This window comes from Labeo rohita, unplaced genomic scaffold, assembly GCF_022985175.1.
Source record: "Labeo rohita strain BAU-BD-2019 unplaced genomic scaffold, IGBB_LRoh.1.0 scaffold_364, whole genome shotgun sequence".
NCBI classification, from domain to species: domain Eukaryota; kingdom Metazoa; phylum Chordata; class Actinopteri; order Cypriniformes; family Cyprinidae; genus Labeo; species Labeo rohita.
This window is the reverse complement of record NW_026129282.1, coordinates 45,467-63,743: the sequence shown is the minus strand read 5'-3', so window position 1 is coordinate 63,743 and position 18,277 is coordinate 45,467. Positions and strand designations below refer to the sequence as shown.

Here is an 18,277-nt window from a genome sequence, read left to right as displayed (position 1 = left end):
TTATCACAATTTTCATTTAGTAATGTTTGGAATAGCTTTATACCATTTTTTTAAGCAACTGCATTACACATTTTTATTTATATATAGTTTCTTTCAAAAAAAAAAAGTAAAAATTGAAAAATTAAGATAACCTGTAGTAAAAATACACACACACACTCTCTCACACACACACATCTTAAAGTAGAATAGTGGATTTTTTTTTTTTATTATTATTATTTTTGGTAATTGTGCGTTTTGAACAATTACATAATTGTGGCATCTGTAACTATAATCATGATTAGAAATCCAATTAATTGTGCAGCCCTAATTATAAATATGTTGATCAGCATTTTTGATAAATAAAAGTTAAATAAATAAATAAATAAATAAATATCTGGATCTTTCTATTCATCAAAGAATCCTTGAAAAAATGTACTCAACTGTTTAAAATAATAATAATAATAATAAGTTTCTTGAGCAGCAAATCAGCATATGTTATTTCTGAAGGATCATGTGACACTGAAGACTGAAGTAATGAAGCTGAAAATTCTGCTTTGATTATTCACAGGAATAAATTTCACTTTAAAATATATTCAAATAAAAAGCAGTTATTTTAAATAGTAAAGATATTTCTGAATGTTCCTGCTTTTGCTGTATTTTGGATCAAATAAATGCAGGCTTGGTGAGCAGAAGAGATTTCTTTAAAAATAATAATAATAATAATTTTAGTGTTCAAAAACTTTTGACTGGTAGTGTATACGCCACCTCTGCCAATGCTGGCCTCCCCTGCGAGCACCTGCACTGGGCCTGTGAAGACTGGTGGCAGGGTGTTTGTACTGGACCACAAATGCTGGAGCTTAATAAACAGCAAGAAAAGAAAGACATTCTAATGAGTATACAGCAATGGTCCACAATTCCTCTACTGAACTATGTCTGTTGCCCTTCATTTACCAACCTGAGAGTCTACCACTGAACCACCAATGCCCCAACTGTTACTGGGAGGTACGCAACAGTACCACTGAACCACCAATGCTCGTGGGGGGTGAAATCGTTTGCCAGTAACATCGCCGTTACAAGGATAGCGAGCGATGCTAAATTTCAACAACTGAGAGCAAGTTTCATAGGCATTTGACGAATGGAAATAGATCTAGCTTGGCTCTGAAAAATCAGGGAGAGGGGGTTGGTCAATATCGAAAGTCTCAGTCCTTTAAGAACTAAAATGCGTCTCATCCTCATCAATGCCCCAACTGCTGCCGGGAGGTGCGCAAGGTTGGAAACACAGCTAGAGCTCCCTTAAGCAAAAGGGGCTCTAGATTGAAGGCTTGTCTGAAAGAACCACAGCCTGACGTAAAAGAGCGCAGTCGCTGCATTGGCCGGGAATCGGACCCGGGTCTCCCGCGTGGCAGGCGAGAATTCTACCACTGAACCACCAATGCCCCACAGGCCTGCTTCAATGCCCAAGGACAGAAATGCAGTTGGATCTCCTTTACCGGTGTTCTCAGCCGCTTTGGTGCATTTCTCGAAATCATCTTTAACAGTTGTAAGCCAGTAGGTTCTTTTCTTAAAACAGTTTGTTCAAACTACACCATGCAACGTATTACCCGCAAAAGCTTGCGACGTTCTCAAAATCCTCAGTTCATCACTCCCAAGTAAATTTTTATGTCAGTGAACACATCAGTGCCATCAGAACGAAACGTCTTTTTGTGGTTGTTCACAAACAAAAGAGTCCAAAGTTTAGCCTCGTTCTCACAATAACAGTAAACCCTGTCGCTGATTGCTGATGTAAGCTGGCTTGTGGTAAGAGATGGAAGACTAGGACCTGATTTTGAAACAATTTTTCTCCTTTTTTTTTAACCAGGGTAAAATCAGCCTGTGCTACCGTTAAACAACTGAGAGATAAACGGACCAAGTTTCACGGGCAATTGACGAACACAAATGGACTCGTGAGTCTCTGAATAAGGGTAGCCACGCTGAAAAATTGCCTATAGAACTGGTCATGCAACAGTCGTTAGTGGTACACGGCTGGAAGGGCAGATAAGCTCCTTTAAGCTAATTATGCTTCAGCTTTAAGGATCGTTTAAAAAAAGGAGCAACGCGTCTGACATAACAAAACAAGCTTCCTGCATTGGCCGGGAATCGGACCCGGGTCTCCCGCGTGGCAGGCGAGAATTCTACCACTGAACCACCAATGCTCAAGATGTTAAGAAAAATTATTGGGCAGCAGCATCGCCGTCACGGTGGGGGGGTGACAGCAACCAACGCTACATTTCAACAACTAAGAGATAACCAGAGCAAGTTTCATAGGCATTTGACCAATAGAAATGGATCTATTCCGTCTCTGAAAAATCGGGGGAGGGTGTTGGTCAGTATCAAAAATCTCAATCTTTTAAGAACTAAAGTGCGTCTCATCCTCATGGACTGCACCAGATTTTTCACTTCTTGTTGGGAGATGTTACCCTGCTCTTCCACCAATTCACTAGCATGTTCTGGAAGACGTCTGGGTGGGGGGACACAGGGTTACATGTGGTTTGACACTGGCACGATGATAAGCGGTCCTTCTGCGCCCGTAGCGCTGTCATAGGCATTTTTCATTACAGACAATGCAGTTTATCGGACATTCACGCAGGTCAGCAGTAACCCCAGACATGTTTCTTCTGGTGTTTTTCTGACTCGGTACAAAGGTCCGTTTACTGTCATCAGTTCTTTTAACCCTGACCCTTTCCTGTCTGCCAGCTGTAAAGGCTGCACTTTTCCACATGTGCTTGAGCAATCATTGCTTATAATTCACTGAACAAGCATGAAAATCATCGTTCAAAGCGTTTCCATGAATCATCTGTACAGTTAGTTGTGATTGGACAGTTATCTTCAACATGCAGCGTGCTGAAAGATATACTTTTTGGCTGAGTTTAAAAAAACACGGACAGAATGGATAACAGGAGAGCTCTTCCTGGCAGACACAGATGGATCTCCCTTGAGCAAATTCAGATTCCTTCAACTCTGCCAAACTCAAAGACAAGTGTACGTGTGTGTGTGTATATTTTATATATGTGTATATATATATATATATATATATATATATATATATATATATGTATATATATATGTATGTATTTATTTAAAAAAAAAAAAAAAAAAAAAAAAAAATATATATATATATATATATATATATATATATATATATATATATATATGTATATATGTGTGTGTGTGTGTGTGTGTGTATTATAGACAAGTACAGATTGAGAGACTTTTTTTTAACAAAGTCTTTATGTATACATCTAACAGATACTCACAAATTTTTGTGTTATACAGGTCATCATGCACAAAAAAGTTGTATTTTTCCCAGGAAGGGTTCAAGTTGCGTTCCGGAAAGGGCCATTGGGTTATCTTCTTCAGGAGCCGACTGATCAAGCCAGGCTGATTAAAGACAACACATCGCTACAGGACAAGTCGGCACCTAAGAAGCAGGAGTTGGTCCGTCAATACGCTTTGCTTGTAGTCCGTCAGAGAGGAGGTGATGCCTCAGACAGGATTGAGGTGTTAGGGGAGTATATCTTGCAGTTTGGCAAGTACAAGGGTAAGTGTTTCCGCTGGCTCCTTGAAAATGACATTGGGTACGCCATCTACCTGATCAAAAGCCTTCAGCAGGAAGAGGCTGCAGGAGACTTTATGACAGAGGGTAACAGCAAGGACAGCCTGTTGTCCTTTGTCAGTTATGCCCAAAGCTTTGAGGAAATCCAGTCTCTTCTTAGCTATTTGTGCAAAAATCCAGCTGCCCCAGCAGCCTTGTCTGAGGACAACCAGCTAGTTGGTTTTGGTTCTCGAGCAAAGAGTACCTGGCTGGAGATTTGGGACAGCAGGGCAGATGGTTATGCTTCCTTCGTTATGAAGAAAACATGTGTGCTAGGGACTCGGATGTATAAGCTGCAGCAATACCTGTGGAAGAAACAGCGTTCCACCCACACCTCACCTGTTACTGCCTCAAAAGCCCAAGATGAGCCCATGGGTAAGTTAATTTTCACATTTGTTCTTAAGAAGTATTTGCCATTGTGCTTTTTAGTAAAATTGTTTACTAGTACAAGAACGTAGCTTTTTTTAAGGGAAATACACCTCAGAAGAAACATGACATTAAGTAAAAATTATTGGTTTTGTCTTCAATACAGAGATGGAGAAAGATGAGGAGCTGGAACGTGCGATGCTGAGCATCACCCCCTCCAAGCTACAGGTGCAAAGTAAGTTATTATTTATTTTATTTTTATTTTTATTTTTTTTTGTCATTTAATTTATACTAATAGTTTTATAGATAATTTTTATTGTGACTGGTTAACATACACATTGTTTTATATTGTTTTTATTATACTAAAAAAACTTTAAGACAAGGCTTTGAAGGTGGTTTAAATCTAAATTAATGCTTTGTGTGTTCCCCAACAGCTGCACCTCCAACACCACCATCAGGTGCTGACCTGGAAAAGTCTACCAAAGCAGTAAAAGGTGTTTGCACTGAAGGTTCAGCACTGATACATGAGATGAATTGTTTTCCAAAGCTCAACATGAATTATATCCTCCTTTGTCATGTTGTTCGTGTTCTGGTTACGTTCTAGCCATGTTCCAATAACAATGTGTTCGCCGTTGGCATATACTAACTGTCCTAAGAACTATGAATTGGTTCCAGCCTCAGTCAGGGTAAGTACCTACTTTTATTATACAACTTTAAACTGTTCTGTGAGCATTTAGCATTTTCCTTGCTTTGGTTTGTGTGTTATTTTTTTGGTTTGGGGGAAAAGGGGGGGAAGGGGTGGCTGTGGGGGGGTGGTAAATTGGACGGAGTAGCAATTTGTCTGTATAAACACCAACTTTTATGTTGCTAATCCTAAAATGTATGACAAAATGTTGCATATTTCAGGACCTTCTGCTGCCCTCTCCAAACCACCTGCTGATGGTAAATGCATTATAACTCTGACCCCGTATTCAAATATTTGCCTTGTTTACCAACACAATAAACTTGTTGTTTTTGAATTTTTGATGTGTCTTACTTTTGCCCCAGTACCAGCTCAAAAGACACCTGTGCCCCTTCCTGAAGAGCTGAAGTTTCTTGTCCAAGAGCCAGCCAATTCAGAGTCACCATCAGAGTCTTCAGTACCAACTACAGGTATGTGATATTTATTTATATTTAACTAACAATTATTTGTAATATCCATCTTAGCAGTTTTAGTGAATCACATTCATACACTTCGTGGCCAAAAGTATGTGTACACATGAATACTGCAATTATTTGTGGTTGTTGGTTCTGTTTTTGCAGTTAAAAGAGCATCCACATAATGAAGAAGAAAGAAAAAAAAAAGGTTTCGCTCCCTTTTGGACAAAACATAAGTGGGGTCAGGTTTACCTTTATTGGGATTACAGTAGTAACCAAACCTGTTAATTAGAATTGGTTTCCACATACTTTTGGCAATGTAGCGATCATCGCCCTCGTTATATCGTGTATAAATAAATGCTAATAGAGGAAATGTGTTCTCAGGAGACAGCAGCACTGCAGACACCCATCAAGCTCGTAGGACACTTACATTTGAGGAATGTGGCATAGATGGTAAGGGTATACTGCATTTGACTAATGTAGAAATTTTAATGAAGCTGATTTAAATCTAATGCTGGGTTAATATCTGTCATCTTCAGAGACCACTTCCCACATAGCTGAACCATCACACAGTAAGATGATTTCTTTACGCTGCTGCTGCAAATATATATTAAATATAAATATAAATATTAAAATAAATAAATATATATATTTAATAATAGAGGGTATTATTTAATAATAGAGATTATTTAATAATAGAGATTTGAATATAGCTTAACAGATGTCTGCATTATGAATGTTGTTGTTCAGAGTTTTAATTAGAAAAGAAAGACTTTTATTATTGTTATATTATTTGCCTATGTATTTGTAGAGCCATTGTCCTCTGCGCCTAAAGATTTTTCAATGCCCAGTCCAGCTTCTCTACAGAAGACAACTCAAAGTAAGTATCTACATGATGCTTCAAACATGTGCCTTATTGATAGGTGTAAGTCTAGCTGTTTTTCTGTCTTCATTTCGATCACAACCAGGTACACCAGCCCATCCCACAGATCCTCCTCCACAGCTTAGCTATGACCATGATGTTCGCCAGTGGAAGTGTTCCCAGCAACAGAGAATCTGGATGAAGACAGAGTTGGAATCCATGGGTCTGTGGCCTGGATCAATTCCTGTGAGCAACCCCATGAAAACAGTGTCACTGTGGCGTTTACCTCCTCAGCCAGAGCTGATGGACACCATCACTGATCTGCCATCTCCCAGATATTTCCAGCTTCATCCGTTTTTCATTTGGAAGCCTGAAAATGATACCCTGATGGCTCGGCTGAGGAACAATTATGCTCTGCCATGCATTGAAGAGTGTAAAAAGCCACAAGTGACATCTGCAGGTGTTGGTAGACCTCGTGTGATTGCAGGCATCACAGGTCAATATTACTTATTCTCTTCACGGTTGTGCTGCAAAGTCTGCAAAAAGAAATGGTATGCAGACAACCCGCATTGGCTGGAAAAGCTTCCCAAAAGATTCACAAACATGTTGCCAGCAGTTCTTACTTATAAGAAGGCTATCTGTAAATCTTTATTGGATGAACTGCGACGTACAGGTAAATCACCCACTGACATGGCTAATCAGGTGATGGAAATGATGCACCTGAAATATGAACGTGCCCATTTGGCCTACCTCCTTAGTTGCCAGAATATCCTAGATGCTGAGGCTGGAAGGTATGGACAAAAAAGCATCACAGGGTTCCTGAGAAAGGAGACCCAGCCTGCTCCCTTTGGAGAGTATGATGATTCCAGTGGATGGAATGGGATTGCTGTGTCTGCACACTACCTCACTGACTGTCTCCTGTACGAGTACCAGCGCCAAGAGGAAGCTATTAATAAGCTTCTACAGGGAACCTTTGGGCAGGCTTTCCGTTCTGACCACACGCGAAAGGTGGCCAGGAAGGTTACATTTACATCTGGCACAATGTCATCTTATGCCATCATGAATGAAACCTGGATGATCTTATCATGGGTGATGGTACAATCAGAGACAGAAAAATCATTGGAGCCCATGTACAGGGGACTCGCAAGCCGGTACACTATGGCAGGTGTGGAGAAGGCACATTACCAGTGGGTAGACAGGTAGGCATAGGGTATTGTGAAGATTATAATAAGAATATTAAAGGATTGAAAAAGTGCACTTTCAAAGTACTTAAATTTTCATGTGTTAATTTTGTGCTTAACATATTAACAATTATTCTTTAGTACTTCCTAAGATAAACTTAACCACATCTAAGTGTATTCAGCTGCACTCTTTGGGACACCATGCTTATGAACTAAGTTGTGCTTTTAACATACTTTCTCTGTATTAAAGTTAGCACTTTTAGTACACTTGAATCCATCATTCATTTGTATTTCTTAATCCATTTAACATACTTTCTCTGTATAAAACATATTTTAAGATTATATCAGAGTATCTTAAGAAGTACTGAAGAATAATTTTATATTAATGTATATTAGGTGTATATATACAGAAAGTATATTAAGTACAAAATTAGTGCATGACAATGGAGCACTTTAAGTTTTAAGATTGATTGACTAATTACTACAGCAGCATTAACATTATGCTTTCCTGTTCTTGTTTCAGAGACTGCTGTGCACCATTCAGAGTGCCAGACCCTCACAAAACAGAGCACCAGAACTGGGAAGCATGGCAGACTACAGATGACGTTATTGCTGAAGCCACTTCCGGAAACTTGCAGAACACCTGTGCCTCCAGATCTCACTTTAACCAGCACATCACCATCAAGCTGGACCTGTTCCATTGTATGAGGCGCTTCCTCCGTGAGTGCGTCACTGAGCATCACGCCCTTTACAGCTCCTTCTGCCAGTTCTTGTCCGCTGCTTTCAGTGTGGTGGATCAGGAAGACCTGCAGAAGCTCAAGGATGCATACACATTTTGTGGTATTCAGCCTGTCAATCCCACAAAGCAGCACATTCGAGAACACTGCAGAACAAAGATCCCACAGCCTGGAGAACTCCTGAAAAGGGTTGAGGATGTTATACACCATTTTCAATTGGCAGCAGATCCTAATGGTGTTCCCTTGTACAAACCCTCCATGCTTAAAGCATGGCGCATTCAACGCGTTCACATTCTGCGGGGCTGTCTAAGCGATCCAGAGGTTGCAGGTGAAATTCTATACAGGCATGGTGGAACGCTGCAACTTAACCACGTCCAGGGTGAGGGGGCCAAAGTACCAGTATGGATCCCCATAAGAGGAACATCTCAGCAAGAGGGTTACCACTTCCATCAGGCTCAGTGGGTCACTGGCACACGTGTCTCGTCAGAGCTGTTTCAAGCCCAGGGGATGACTGGAGTGGCACGCTGGAATTTTCAGCGTCTAGTGGACCTGAAACAGTCAGGTGTTCAGCTTCCAGGAGCCTTTGATCCATCTCTAATTGCTGATCTGAATACTGTCTCAGAAAGGGTGTTAGGTATGCCAAAGTATCCTGCCCTTCGGGTATCTAACAGAGATACTGGAGAAAGATTTGGGCTGGAGTACGTTGAACCTGGATGCCGCCCTGTTGTACTGGACTGGGAAAAGCACAAGACCAAGACCACTCAACCTGTAAATCCTGCTGAGCAGAGTGACCCACCCACAGCCCAGTCTCGATACCCTTCTCCTGTTCTTGATGTGACTTCAAGTCCTCATCTAGAGTCAGGTAAACATTTACAGATACACTTTCAGAACTCAAAAGCCACTGCTAAAAGACATTTTGCCCATAAATTAACAAAATGTTTTACGTTCTGTTGTTGTTGTAGTAACCTCCAGCACCCAGCCTGTGTTTTTGCTCTCCTCATCTTTTCCTGGTCATGCTGAGCTTCATTCAGAGACAGGTGAGCATTTAACAGACGCTCAAGGTCATCCCATAAACACCTTTGATTTTTCTTTATTCAAAAAGTAATTAAAAATGTTTATTTCCTGTTGTAGTAACCTCCAGTGCCCAGCCTGTGCCCTCAATCTCCTCATCTTTTCCTGGCTGTGTTGAGCTTCATTCAGAGACAGGTGAACATTTAATAGACACAGAGTCATCCCATAAACACCTTTTTTTTTTCCTTTATTCAAAAGAAAATTACAAAGGTTTACTTCCTGTTGTAGAAACCTCAAGTGCCCAGCCTGTTCCCTCGCTGTCCTCATCTTTTCCTGGCCATACAGAGCTTCATTCAGAGACAGGTGAGCATTTAACAGATGCTCAAGGTCATCCCATAAACACATTTTTTCTTTATTCAAAATGAAAATAAAATGGTTTACTTCCTGTTGTAGTAACCTCCAGTGCCCAGCCTGTGCCCTCAATCTCCTCATCTTTTCCTGGCTGCGTTGAGCTTCGTTCAGAGACAGGTAAGCTGTGAGAATTTGATAGACACTCAAGGTCATCCCATAAACACCTTTGATTTTTCTTTATTCAAAAAGTAATTACAAATGTTTATTTCCTGTTGTAGTATCCTCCAGAGTCCAGCCTGTGTCTTTGCCGTCCTTATCTTTTCCTGGCTGTGCTGAGGTTCGTTCAGAGACAGGTAAGCTGCGAGCATTTTATAGACACTCAAGGTCATCCCATAAAAGCCTTTTTTCTTTATTCAAAATGAAAATAAAAAGGTTTACTTCCTGTTGTAGTAACCTCCAGTGCCCAGCCTGTGTCCTCGCCATCCTCATCTTTTCCTGGCTGTCCTGAGACAGGCAAGCAGTCACACATAATAAATACTAGCAGTGTTTTGGCCATGATCATCTATGTCAAAGGCTGATTAAGTGTTATTGTGATTGATGTAGGAACCACAATCACACCACCTTTGCCCATGATGGCCTCTCCAGCAAGCACCCGCACTGGACCTGTGAAGACTGGCGGTAGGGTGTTTGTGTTGGATCACAAAAGGTGGACAGCCCCAATGAAGGAGGCTATAGACAATTTACTGAAGAAACACCATGGCAAGAAGGACATGATTAAGCTTGTGGATCAGGAGTATGCAGCAATGGTCCACAGCTCCTGTACAGATCCCAACAGCATGCTTCATTCAACTACGAGGTTGCACATCTCACAGTATCTGAAACACTTAGCAAAACTCTTAAATACCAGTTCTTCCTTAAATACAAGTCCAGAAAAGGTTCTTAAGAGACAGCAGCTCTGGCATTCACTGACAGAGGGTAGTGACACTAAGAGTGTTCCGGTTATGACAGTGACCCCAGCAGTCATACACCCACCTTCACCTTCTCTGACCACACCTCTGAGTCACGAGAACATTGAGAAAATTGTGGAGGAAATTATGCAGAGACAACAGCAGCAGCAACAACAACAGCAGCAGCAACATACAGAACAGAAGAAGAAGCAGACAAAGACTTGTCTTGCCTGTGGGCAGCCCAAATCTCGGTACGAGAACGATGGCTCCTCCATCCACTTCTTTTATCAGCAAGGTTCCATTAGATACTTCTATTGTTCCACAAAGGTTTTTAAAACCTACAGTGGAGAAGGACTAACAAACCCAAGAATGCCTTTTCAAGATTTTTTTGAGACCGAGTTCTTTCAAAGGGAGCTAGAAGCCACAAAAAAGCGGGTTGAGGAGAGAGGGCAACAGAAGCGGAAAAGGTCTGATGTTCAACCCACTGGCCGCCTGTGCAGATTCTGCAAAATGGAATTGAAGCAGGGCCCAAATAGTCCACACATACATACAAGCTTTCCTGGTGTACCAGGGAAATATATTTACTGTCCTGCCAAAGTCTTTTCTATTTACAAAGGTCAGGGCATGGACAAAGAGATGACCTGGAAAGAATTTCAAGACAGTGCTTTTTATGAAGCAGAAAAGCAAAGATGGGTGAAAGACAAAGGAAAATGAAAGGATATTTTTCCCGTTGATTCTATAAGTATGTATATATTGTCTGTATATATTTAGATTTCTTTTATAGTTTCAGTTTTTATAGTGTTAGTTTTTATAGTGTTAGTTTTATCTGTTTCGTCTAGCTAATTGCATATCACTATTGCTTAGCAGCATGACACAAAGAGTGCAAAATCACCTGTATGGGTCACAGGTCCACATTACATCAGGCTTTTATTAGAGCATAAAACAAAATACTGATTAACAATGATTAGAAACCTTTAAATTAATATAATGGAGGGGTAAAGAGTGTAATAATAATAAAAGGGGGTGGGCTCAAGAATCCTCCCCTCATGACAATATATTTACAATATAGTTTTATTGTATTTTTTTAAATTGTTTTTGGTATAGTGTGTTATATACAATGGAAATATGAATGGTGTACCAATAAACAGTGAAACAAATGTGTAATCGTTTTCTTTTCTATTAAAAACTTTATTTTGTAAATCTGAAGATTGTAGAGTAACACCTGACAAATAAATATTGACATTTGAATAATATTTATGACTGCTTCTCTACCACTGAACCACCAATGCCCCAACTGTTACTGGGAGGTACGCAACAGTACCACTGAACCACCAATGCTCGTGGGGGTGTGCGTGAAATCGTTTGCCAGTAACATCGCCGTTACAAGGATAGCGAGCGATGCTAAATTTCAACAACTGAGAGCAAGTTTCATAGGCATTTGACGAATGGAAATAGATCTAGCTTGGCTCTGAAAAATCAGGGAGAGGGGGTTGGTCAATATCGAAAGTCTCAGTCCTTTAAGAACTAAAATGCGTCTCATCCTCATCAATGCCCCAACTGCTGCCGGGAGGTGCGCAAGGTTGGAAACACAGCTAGAGCTCCCTTAAGCAAAAGGGGCTCTAGATTGAAGGCTTGTCTGAAAGAACCACAGCCTGACGTAAAAGAGCGCAGTCGCTGCATTGGCCGGGAATCGGACCCGGGTCTCCCGCGTGGCAGGCGAGAATTCTACCACTGAACCACCAATGCCCCACAGGCCTGCTTCAATGCCCAAGGACAGAAATGCAGTTGGATCTCCTTTACCGGTGTTCTCAGCCGCTTTGGTGCATTTCTCGAAATCATCTTTAACAGTTGTAAGCCAGTAGGTTCTTTTCTTAAAACAGTTTGTTCAAACTACACCATGCAACGTATTACCCGCAAAAGCTTGCGACGTTCTCAAAATCCTCAGTTCATCACTCCCAAGTAAATTTTTATGTCAGTGAACACATCAGTGCCATCAGAACGAAACGTCTTTTTGTGGTTGTTCACAAACAAAAGAGTCCAAAGTTTAGCCTCGTTCTCACAATAACAGTAAACCCTGTCGCTGATTGCTGATGTAAGCTGGCTTGTGGTAAGAGATGGAAGACTAGGACCTGATTTTGAAACAATTTTTCTTTTTTTTTTTTTTTTTAACCAGGGTAAAATCAGCCTGTGCTACCGTTAAACAACTGAGAGATAAACGGACCAAGTTTCACGGGCAATTGACGAACACAAATGGACTCGTGAGTCTCTGAATAAGGGTAGCCACGCTGAAAAATTGCCTATAGAACTGGTCATGCAACAGTCGTTAGTGGTACACGGCTGGAAGGGCAGATGAAGCTCCTTTAAGCTAATTATGCTTCAGCTTTAAGGATCGTTTAAAAAAAGGAGCAACGCGTCTGACATAACAAAACAAGCTTCCTGCATTGGCCGGGAATCGGACCCGGGTCTCCCGCGTGGCAGGCGAGAATTCTACCACTGAACCACCAATGCTCAAGATGTTAAGAAAAATTATTGGGCAGCAGCATCGCCGTCACGGTGGGGGGGTGACAGCAACCAACGCTACATTTCAACAACTAAGAGATAACCAGAGCAAGTTTCATAGGCATTTGACCAATAGAAATGGATCTATTCCGTCTCTGAAAAATCGGGGAGGGTGTTGGTCAGTATCAAAAATCTCAATCTTTTAAGAACTAAAGTGCGTCTCATCCTCATGGACTGCACCAGATTTTTCACTTCTTGTTGGGAGATGTTACCCTGCTCTTCCACCAATTCACTAGCATGTTCTGGAAGACGTCTGGGTGGGGGGACACAGGGTTACATGTGGTTTGACACTGGCACGATGATAAGCGGTCCTTCTGCGCCCCGTAGCGCTGTCATAGGCATTTTTCATTACAGACAATGCAGTTTATCGGACATTCACGCAGGTCAGCAGTAACCCCAGACATGTTTCTTCTGGTGTTTTTCTGACTCGGTACAAAGGTCCGTTTACTGTCATCAGTTCTTTTAACCCTGACCCTTTCCTGTCTGCCAGCTGTAAAGGCTGCACTTTTCCACATGTGCTTGAGCAATCATTGCTTATAATTCACTGAACAAGCATGAAAATCATCGTTCAAAGCGTTTCCATGAATCATCTGTACAGTTAGTTGTGATTGGACAGTTATCTTCAACATGCAGCGTGCTGAAAGATATACTTTTTGGCTGAGTTTAAATATGCATACATGTATCGAATATGCTCGACTGCCTCAACTAGATGCGCAAGGTTGGAAATGCAGCTGGAGCTCCACAATTTCTAATTGTGCATTTACTTGGAATCAGGCTAACGAAGCCACGCTGAAAAACACGGACAGAATGGATAACAGGAGAGCTCTTCCTGGCAGACACAGATGGATCTCCCTTGAGCAAATTCAGATTAAAGCACATAACACACACAAATGACATAGGAAGCTGCATTGGCCGGGAACCGAACCCGGGTCACCCGCGCGGGAGGCGAGAATTCTACCACTGAACCACCAATGCCCCAACTGTTACTGGGAGGTACGCAACAGTACCACTGAACCACCAATGCTCGTGGGGGTGTGCGTGAAATCGTTTGCCAGTAACATCGCCGTTACAAGGATAGCGAGCGATGCTAAATTTCAACAACTGAGAGCAAGTTTCATAGGCATTTGACGAATGGAAATAGATCTAGCTTGGCTCTGAAAAATCAGGGAGAGGGGGTTGGTCAATATCGAAAGTCTCAGTCCTTTAAGAACTAAAATGCGTCTCATCCTCATCAATGCCCCAACTGCTGCCGGGAGGTGCGCAAGGTTGGAAACACAGCTAGAGCTCCCTTAAGCAAAAGGGGCTCTAGATTGAAGGCTTGTCTGAAAGAACCACAGCCTGACGTAAAAGAGCGCAGTCGCTGCATTGGCCGGGAATCGGACCCGGGTCTCCCGCGTGGCAGGCGAGAATTCTACCACTGAACCACCAATGCCCCACAGGCCTGCTTCAATGCCCAAGGACAGAAATGCAGTTGGATCTCCTTTACCGGTGTTCTCAGCCGCTTTGGTGCATTTCTCGAAATCATCTTTAACACAGTTGTAAGCCAGTAGGTTCTTTTTAAAAAACAGTTTGTTCAAACTACACCATGCAACGTATTACCCGCAAAAGCTTGCGACGTTCTCAAAATCCTCAGTTCATCACTCCCAAGTAAATTTTTATGTCAGTGAACACATCAGTGCCATCAGAACGAAACGTCTTTTTGTGGTTGTTCACAAACAAAAGAGTCCAAAGTTTAGCCTCGTTCTCACAATAACAGTAAACCCTGTCGCTGATTGCTGATGTAAGCTGGCTTGTGGTAAGAGATGGAAGACTAGGACCTGATTTTGAAACAATTTTTCTCTTTTTTTTTTAACCAGGGTAAAATCAGCCTGTGCTACCGTTAAACAACTGAGAGATAAACGGACCAAGTTTCACGGGCAATTGACGAACACAAATGGACTCGTGAGTCTCTGAATAAGGGTAGCCACGCTGAAAAATTGCCTATAGAACTGGTCATGCAACAGTCGTTAGTGGTACACGGCTGGAAGGGCAGATGAAGCTCCTTTAAGCTAATTATGCTTCAGCTTTAAGGATCGTTTAAGGAAAAAAAAAAGGAGCAACGCGTCTGACATAACAAAACAAGCTTCCTGCATTGGCCGGGACGCCGAAATTATGAATGAACTTAGCTGTAAGTTACGTTTATGTGTATTGTCTGTCATCATTAACACGTCATCTGTTGATTAGAAGCTAAATTATGAATGGGTGTGACAATTATTTTCATTTTTGTAATAAGATTTCATGCATTCCACAGTTTAAAAATGTTTTCAAACCATGGTTTTCTATAGTAACCCTAATTTAGCTATGGGTTTTTAGTACTAGAATCACAACAATACATTTACCATTGTTGTTACCGTATTGGACATTATATATTTATATATGTTCAGTATTAAATTGTAAATGAAAATCAATCTGCCAAAAACAGCAGGATTACTACTAAGTTAGTAAGTTTACCTTCACTGTTATATATATATATATATATATATATATATATATATATATATAAATAAATAAATGAATGAATGTTTATATGTGTGTGTAATAGAATTATTGCTTTTTTGTAATGTTATTTTGTTGTTCTTGTAGAGACCACTATTTCTACACTGCTTGTGCCCTCATCTTTTTATGGTACCCATGCAGATCCTCAGACAGATACAGGTAAATATTTTGACACATTAACAACATCATGCACAAAATTCCTTTTTCTAGGGTTTTTCTTTTTTTTTTTTTTTTTTTTTTTTTTTTTTTTTCACAAATTAATTAATGCCTTAAAATAGACTTAAATCAGAGCAGAAAGTAATCTCTTCCTCTGAATTTTGTCTTGTTTTCCAATACAAATATCAAATCATATTTCAGTCAAGATACTTTTTTTTATATATCAGATATATAGCAAATGTAAAAAGTATTGACAAATGTAATAAAATTAAATGAGTCCATACTTAAAACAAGAAGAAATATTTGCCAATTAGTTATCAAAACTTCGTTTTAAATTAAGGTGACTTTTGGCCAAGTGGCAGAGATTAGTTCTTCTCTTAATCATAAACTTACTGCAAACAAGACTGTATTTCATGTCATTTTGTATCTCCTGTAAATGCATCTTGATTTAAGAATCGTAAGGCATTTGCACTGGAAAAGAAGCTACAGTAAAAGATATTTCCATATTCTGGTGTTTGGGATCAGAGTGTTTCAGTGATTTTTATTTTTATTTATTTATTTATTTTTTTTTTTGTAAATGAATTAAAAAAATATGAATATATTTTGGAAGTTGTATTTTTAAACTGAAGTTAATACTCTCTAGGCATTTACATTTAAGTAACATATTTGTGTTTTTCCTCATTTGTTCCTCAAATTTGTTTTACTTGGTTTTGTGGTTTCTTGGTTTGACCGATTTGAAGATCCATAAACAACGCAAAACATAGGCATTTTGAGTTTCTGCTAGTGATTCCTATGGAGAAATATCACTTCCTGCCCTCCAGCTGCATTTCGCACCACAGCAAAGACGTCATGTGCAAACAACCTATTTCACTATGCAGTCATCAATGCCAGGATGTGCCCAGTCTTGTTGCTCTCTTAAAGAACCATATAAAGGAAGGTCGTGCAGTTTACTGTCCAGTGAGAGAGTGCAAAAGTGCTTTTCAAATCATGTCCTCTTTTAACTCTCATATATCTAGGAAGCACAGGAACTGTTCAGTTAACAGCATTAGTGATTCACATCGGCCTTCTGCATCAGTGATACCCTCTGTTTCAACTGAGCAATGTTCTGCTGACCTGGATCCAAATACAGGTGAGTCAGAAGTAAGCAAAATGGGCTCATTTCAAAATTTTGACGATTCGTATTTGAGAAAGGTTAGCCTGTTTTATCTGAAGTTACAAGGACAGTTTCTTCTCCTACCTTCTACAATACAAAATATTGTAGACGAGATCCAAAATATTCACAAATTGGGACAGACATACTTTTAATAAGCTATATTCACTTTCGCGGAATTTGTCATTACCCACTGAGACAATTTCTCAAATCTTTGCTATTGTGAAAAAAATCAGACTTGTTTTCTGTATGTCATAAAGGACCTATGCGAACAGAGTATTCAAGAAGTCAGACCTTTAAAAAAACATTCAACTATGTTGAACCAAAAATAACACTTTTAGGCAGAGATGAGAATTGGACAGATATGGAACAAAAATAATGCCAAAAGAAATTTTGAAATTTGAAATAAAAAACTTGTTGAATTACACAACTGGGAAAAAAATGCATTGCAATTAACAGGGTTGCATTTTTGTGCGCTGCATTTTAACATGGTTGTATATTTAAGTAGTGAATATTTCAATCGGAAACATTTCACCAACTTTTTCATTGTTAAAAATTCAATAATTAATATTCACCTCACAAAGTCCATTTCCAAAATATTCAGTTTGTTTAATAATTCCAACAATAACATTCGTCAGACAATTTTCAGTTAATTTTATTTCACTTTACAAATTCGTTTCCGAAAATTCAGTGGTTCAAATTCGACAGCTCTTAGCAGCGCACATCCGGGAACTGCAGGAAAAGCAGTAGAGTACCGGTAGAAGATCACCATCTGCTGTTAGACGTCCTCACCAGCAGGTGGTGCTAGCGGCTGTAAACGGCTTCATCAACAGGCCTGTGCAAAGCGATATGTGGCCAAGATGGACCAAGCGGTGAGTATTAAATACCAATTAAGACATAAAACCGAACTTTACTTCTTCAATTGCCTATAGTAATATGTCATTTCTTTTTACCTCGTGTAAACATGATCTTCTTTCACTGTAACGTTAAAGGTGATATAACGCAATAAATGTAACACATCACATCCAGTTTTCCTGTAGTTGGCAGTTATGTTACGTTTTAGAGAAACCAACGTAATTCGCAGAGAACGACTTGTCTTTGCTATTGACTTTTATTTGCAACAAAAATGTGCACTACAAAAATGTTTTGTTGTGTTTCCAGTCCAAATACTGTAGCATAAGATTCTTAAATCGAGAAGTTTTTAGTAGACAAGCAACAAGTAGTCTATTGTTTTGTTTTCTGGGAAAAAAAAAAAAAAAAAAAAATATATATATATATATATATATATATATATATACAAGTCGTTCTCTGCGAATTACGTTGGTTTCTCTAAAACGTAAAATAACTGCCAACTACAGGAAAACTGGATGTGATGTGTTACATTTATTGCGTTATATCACCTTTAACGTTACAGTGAAAGAAGATCATGTTTACACAAGGTAAAAAGAAATGACATATTACTATAGGCAATTGAAGAAGTAAAGTTCGGTTTTATGTCTTAATTGGTATTTAATACTCACCGCTTGGTCCATCTTGGCCACATATCGCTTTGCACAGGCCTGCAGTGTTGCCAACTTTTTTCAATGGAAAGTAGCTAAACCCCACTTGAGAAGTCGTCAAATGTCGCTAAATGACGTCATACGCTCATTAGCATATTAGCTCATTAGCGTACGTC

General features: G+C 39.9%; 2 protein-coding genes and 6 non-coding genes across 8 annotated transcripts; 2 read left to right on the top strand and 6 right to left on the bottom strand.

Annotated features, from left to right (window-relative positions):
* Positions 1-1,344: 1,344 nt before the first annotated feature.
* Positions 1,345-1,415, bottom strand: trnag-gcc (transfer RNA glycine (anticodon GCC)). Its single transcript has one exon. It is a non-coding gene; the product is annotated as a tRNA-Gly (tRNA).
* A 685-nt stretch (positions 1,416-2,100) lies between these two features.
* Positions 2,101-2,171, bottom strand: trnag-gcc (transfer RNA glycine (anticodon GCC)). Its single transcript has one exon. It is a non-coding gene; the product is annotated as a tRNA-Gly (tRNA).
* Positions 2,172-3,297: 1,126 nt separating this feature from the next.
* LOC127160490 (uncharacterized) lies at positions 3,298-4,727 on the top strand. The gene is made up of 3 exons (XM_051103133.1): positions 3,298-3,985; positions 4,143-4,211; positions 4,411-4,727. The coding sequence occupies exons 1-3, from the start codon at positions 3,298-3,300 to the stop codon at positions 4,578-4,580; spliced, it is 927 nt and encodes a 308-aa protein (XP_050959090.1). The 3' UTR covers positions 4,581-4,727.
* A 94-nt stretch (positions 4,728-4,821) lies between these two features.
* On the top strand, positions 4,822-9,443 carry LOC127160489 (uncharacterized). The gene is made up of 11 exons (XM_051103132.1): positions 4,822-4,918; positions 5,024-5,128; positions 5,498-5,566; positions 5,653-5,685; positions 5,925-5,993; positions 6,082-7,174; positions 7,680-8,755; positions 8,856-8,930; positions 9,025-9,099; positions 9,193-9,267; positions 9,358-9,443. Exons 1-11 carry the CDS (start codon positions 4,855-4,857, stop codon positions 9,441-9,443), a joined length of 2,820 nt encoding a protein of 939 aa, XP_050959089.1. The 5' UTR covers positions 4,822-4,854.
* A 2,434-nt stretch (positions 9,444-11,877) lies between these two features.
* trnag-gcc (transfer RNA glycine (anticodon GCC)) lies at positions 11,878-11,948 on the bottom strand. The gene has a single exon. It is a non-coding gene; the product is annotated as a tRNA-Gly (tRNA).
* A 691-nt stretch (positions 11,949-12,639) lies between these two features.
* trnag-gcc (transfer RNA glycine (anticodon GCC)) lies at positions 12,640-12,710 on the bottom strand. Its single transcript has one exon. It is a non-coding gene; the product is annotated as a tRNA-Gly (tRNA).
* A 955-nt stretch (positions 12,711-13,665) lies between these two features.
* On the bottom strand, positions 13,666-13,736 carry trnag-ccc (transfer RNA glycine (anticodon CCC)). Its single transcript has one exon. It is a non-coding gene; the product is annotated as a tRNA-Gly (tRNA).
* A 386-nt stretch (positions 13,737-14,122) lies between these two features.
* Positions 14,123-14,193, bottom strand: trnag-gcc (transfer RNA glycine (anticodon GCC)). The gene has a single exon. It is a non-coding gene; the product is annotated as a tRNA-Gly (tRNA).
* Positions 14,194-18,277: the final 4,084 nt, after the last annotated feature.